Source organism: Pundamilia nyererei, unplaced genomic scaffold, assembly GCF_000239375.1.
Source record: "Pundamilia nyererei isolate P.nyererei 1_Seehausen unplaced genomic scaffold, PunNye1.0 scaffold00157, whole genome shotgun sequence".
NCBI lineage: Eukaryota > Metazoa > Chordata > Actinopteri > Cichliformes > Cichlidae > Pundamilia > Pundamilia nyererei.
This window is the reverse complement of record NW_005187558.1, coordinates 174,056-178,312: the sequence shown is the minus strand read 5'-3', so window position 1 is coordinate 178,312 and position 4,257 is coordinate 174,056. Positions and strand designations below refer to the sequence as shown.

Below are 4,257 nucleotides of genomic sequence, written 5' to 3'. Positions count from 1 at the left end.
TAGTACATTCACGTTGTTGTAAAAAGCATGATAATATATTAAGTAATCCAAAGTATTCAGAATACGTTACTGTCATTGAGTAACGTAACGGAATACATTACAGAATACATTTTGGGGCATGTATTCTGTATTCTGTAATGGAATGCATTTTAAAAGTAACCTTCCCAACACTGCTCATACTGCATACTAGCTAGCATGACGGAGTTTCTATACAGCTGGGTGGGTGCTATGATGTTAATGATAGTGAACTTTATTTTATTCATAAGGTTTGTTAGTAGAGTTGCCAACCGTCCCGTAAAAAACGGAATTGTCCCGTATTCAGAGAAAATATTACGTTTTTCGTATTGAGCTGAAAAGGAACACAGTTTGTCCCGTACTTCAGCTAGAATGGAAAAAAGACACAAAGTTGGAGTTATTCTGCGTCTTTACGCTGTCAGCTGCCTCTTCTTCTCTCTTGTTTGTTTATCGCCCACTTTGCTCCAGAAAGAGGAAACCAGCGGATGTTGCGCTAAACCACAGCAGCACATTTAAGCGTGATAAGCTGTTGTTAGAAATTATTTAATATTAATTTCTAGTAACAGTTGATGTTTGCTACTGCCACAGTTGTAAAAGCTGCTGGTCATGATATATGGTGAGAGGGAAACATGAAGATAAAACCAGGAGATGTCTTTACTGAATCATCAGAGCTGAACATGTGATGGAGAAACAGGTTTATCTTTTAGGTGACATGGATGAGTTGAAGGGAAGTTATGAACAAATAACACCATAAATAATTATCTGAATCTTACAACCAAAGTTTTTAGTATGACGTAAAATGTATCGAAATCATACATATACCAAAAAGACAGTGTACATCACTGTCACAACAGCGTTTCTTTTCATCCAAAGGCTTTATAGTTTTTCCTATAATACGTGGTGGGCCGGTCTCTAGTCAAAATACCCAGGCCGATTTTTTGTCCCAGTACAGCCCTGTTATTAGAACACAATGATCATTCTTACTGTTGGGAGGTGACTGCAATGCCGCCATCAACCCTGTTATTGATAAATCTAATCCAGATGCAGCATCTAATCTCTCATCGTCTCTAGAGCTGGGCGATATAAGATTTTTTCATATCACGATATGTTTTTTTCATTTCAGGCGATAACGATATATATCACAATATAAGCCAAATAACTATATTTGTAAGATTTAAATGTGCCGTTGCTCACAAGTAAAATGTGAAATAATCAGCAGCTTGTTTTTATTTAAATATTTATTTCCCATAATAAGTTCATCCATTAAGCGGACGCGAATGGATGGATGAAGTTCAACAGGATAGATGTACCTAAGGAACATGAGACTTTTTCAGATAAATAAAGGCAAATATTGCAAACTACACAAAAGGCAGCCGCTAAAGCGTTTAAGTTTCAAAATAGAACAAACTAAACAGACTACTAAATTGTCAATCCCACTTAGAAACAAAATATTAATTCTAAAAATAAATCTTAGTTTGTTTTATAGAAGAACAGACAAAACTGACTAACTTTTGTCAATATCAAATAAACTGAGAACTAAAAGGAAATTCTCAATCTCTCCTTGTTGTATAGCTTAGCTTTTCAAACAGTTTTAACAGTTACTTTAGTCTGACAAAAGCCGAATGACGAATTAGCGCTTCCAGTCAGAGACTGAGGCTAAGTCCACACGTACACGGGTATTTTTGAAAACGGAGATTTTCCATTTTCGTTTTAAAAAATAATCCCGTCCACACATAAAGGCAGAAATGAAGGAAAACGCTGCTATGAACATGCCAAAGCAGCAGGTGGAGCTAGAGTCCTAACCGTGCAGAAATGTTGGCCAATCAGAAGTCTAGAAGCCTCGGTGGGAAAAAGTAAACAAAGCTGGGGCATAGAAGCAGAACCGAGTCGTAAGTGTGGAGGGACAGTAACTGTGTGTATATGTAAGCATTTAAACACTGCAGAGAGTAGAATTAACAGTATTGTAGAAATTCATTTCACCAAAACAATAACGTGGCGCACAGTGTGACGCATGCACCAGTTTATTGTATTTCCAGACTTGCTTTCCGCACAATTTACAGTGAACGCTACTCTGTTTTTTGTCAGACTTGAAATAGCCGAAATACCTTCACACTACGGAACTTCTATGGCTCTTCCGTTCGACAATCTCTCCGGCATTGGAACCATCATCTGTTTTCTCTTCGGTAACCTTCGGTCACGCTCGGTTGATTTTTCTAGTCGGCACACTCATTTCCTCCATTACCCGGGAGGTATGGTGGCTGGCTGCTTCCCAAACAAATACACATGTGCGGCTTGGCACTTGTGCTGTACGTAACAAGTCACGCGACGTGACGCTGCGGCTGTGATTGGTTCGGCTCTGCGCTACTTAATTTGGATTGGCTGACCTCTATTCAGCCAATCTTGACATCTGCTCACTCAGCTATATTATGCAGCGTTGACCTGCCTAACACTAAGACTATGGCCTCAGCACAGTCAAAATGAACATACTGTTATGTCTTAATTTCCTTTTATTCATGTTGCCACTCCTCCCTCCTCTGACTTACTTTAAGGATATACACTCTGTGGTGTCTAAATTTATTTTGAATGGGAAAAGGCCTAGGATACGTTTGTCAACATTGCAGCAGGCCAAATTACTTGGTGGTTTGGCAGTACTTTGAGTTTTACTACTGGTCATTCAAAATCAGGGTGCTTAGGGGGTTGTTCATGAGGCTTCTACTGCATGGAAAATGATTGAATCCGCTAAGGCAGTACCACAATATATACACCAAAAAGCTCAGCAACGACAACAAATTTGGGCCTATTATTGCAAACTCTATAAAGGCTGTAGTTTCTTTGTGGCAGAATAGACTGACAAAACCAAAGTGTTCCATTATTTAGAGCCCACACTTTTTTACTACCTTTTCCAAGTGTTTTGCTCTCTATAATAAATTCCTATAAGCAATAGAATTTTCTTAAAATACATTTACTTATGAGAATCGCATGGTTTGTTGTGTTTAGTGCACCTAACGCTGAATTTTTTTTTTCAAAGTGCAAAGTGTGGTTCGGAAGATAAAAAAAGAATGTGCACCCATGTAGGTAAGGTCTAACAGCTAACACTCTCTTAAAGTGGTCAACATAGTAGCAAGTCCATGTGGACGGTTTAATGAGATCCATAGAGACTGAAGTTTCATTATATATTTGATGTAACTTGAGTTGTTCACTTTTAAAAAATGAACACACACCAAGTTTAGGTAGCTATCAATAAGACAATCTACATAAAACAAATATTTTATATACACTGTTTGTTACTCGTTCTACCTGTTTTACATGTTAGTTCAGTTTCTGATCTTCACAAATGCTGAAATGAATCTAACATATATAACCTTCGGTGGTCACGTGGAAGTGGAGAAATACCGTTATCTTTATTTTGTGATCATGTTTATGGTGTATATTCTAATAATTTGCAGCAATTCCACTATTGTGTGGCTTATCGTAGTTCAAAAAAGCCTTCATGAGCCTATGTATATTTTCATTGCTGCTTTGTTAGTGAATTCTGTTGTTTTGAGCACTGTCATCTACCCAAAGCTTTTGATTGACTTCTTATCTGAAAAACAGATTATTTTGTATCAAGCCTGTCTCTTTCAAGTATTCCTGTTTTATGCCTTAAGTTGCTCAGAATTCTTACTGCTGTCAGCTATGGCTTATGACAGATATGTGTCTATATATAAACCTTTGCAATATCCTTCTATAATGAGAAGAACAAGAGTCAATATTTTCCTGCTTTTGTGCTGGTTTTTACCTGCTATTCAGGTTGCAGTGCCAATAGCAGGAAATGCAAATACACCACTCTGTAACTTTACTCTGAAAGGTATTTTTTGTAACAATTCGGTCAACCATCTTCATTGTGTCAATTCAAGAGAATTATCTATATATGGTATGGTTGTTCTATTTAATGTTGCACTTTCTCCTATGTTTTTTATACTTTTTACATACATAAAGATAATTATAGTTGCCTATCAGAGTTGTGGAAATGTCAGAAAAAAAGCTGCACAAACCTGTTTGCCTCATGTGCTAGTTCTAATGAACTATTCTTGTTTGCTTACGTATGATATGGTTATAGTTAGACTGGAATCAGAGTTTCCTAAAACTGCACGTTTTATAATGACATTACAGTTTGTAACATATAACCCTCTTTGTAATCCAATAATATATGGACTAAAGATGAAAGAAATTTCTAAACACCTCAAAATACTGTTCAGTTAA

The 4,257-nt window shown here is 36.9% G+C and overlaps 1 protein-coding gene across 1 annotated transcript; it reads left to right on the top strand.

Moving 5' to 3' along the window:
* The first annotated feature begins 3,357 nt into the window (after positions 1–3,357).
* Positions 3,358–4,257, top strand: LOC106456389 (olfactory receptor 6N2-like). Its single transcript, XM_013913872.1, has one exon. The coding sequence runs from the start codon at positions 3,358–3,360 to the stop codon at positions 4,255–4,257; it is 900 nt and encodes a 299-aa protein (XP_013769326.1).

Coding starts and splice junctions, on each gene's coding strand:
- LOC106456389 (XM_013913872.1), top strand. CDS start 3,358: ATGAATCTAACATATATAACCTTCGGTGGTCACGTGGAAGTGGAGAAA.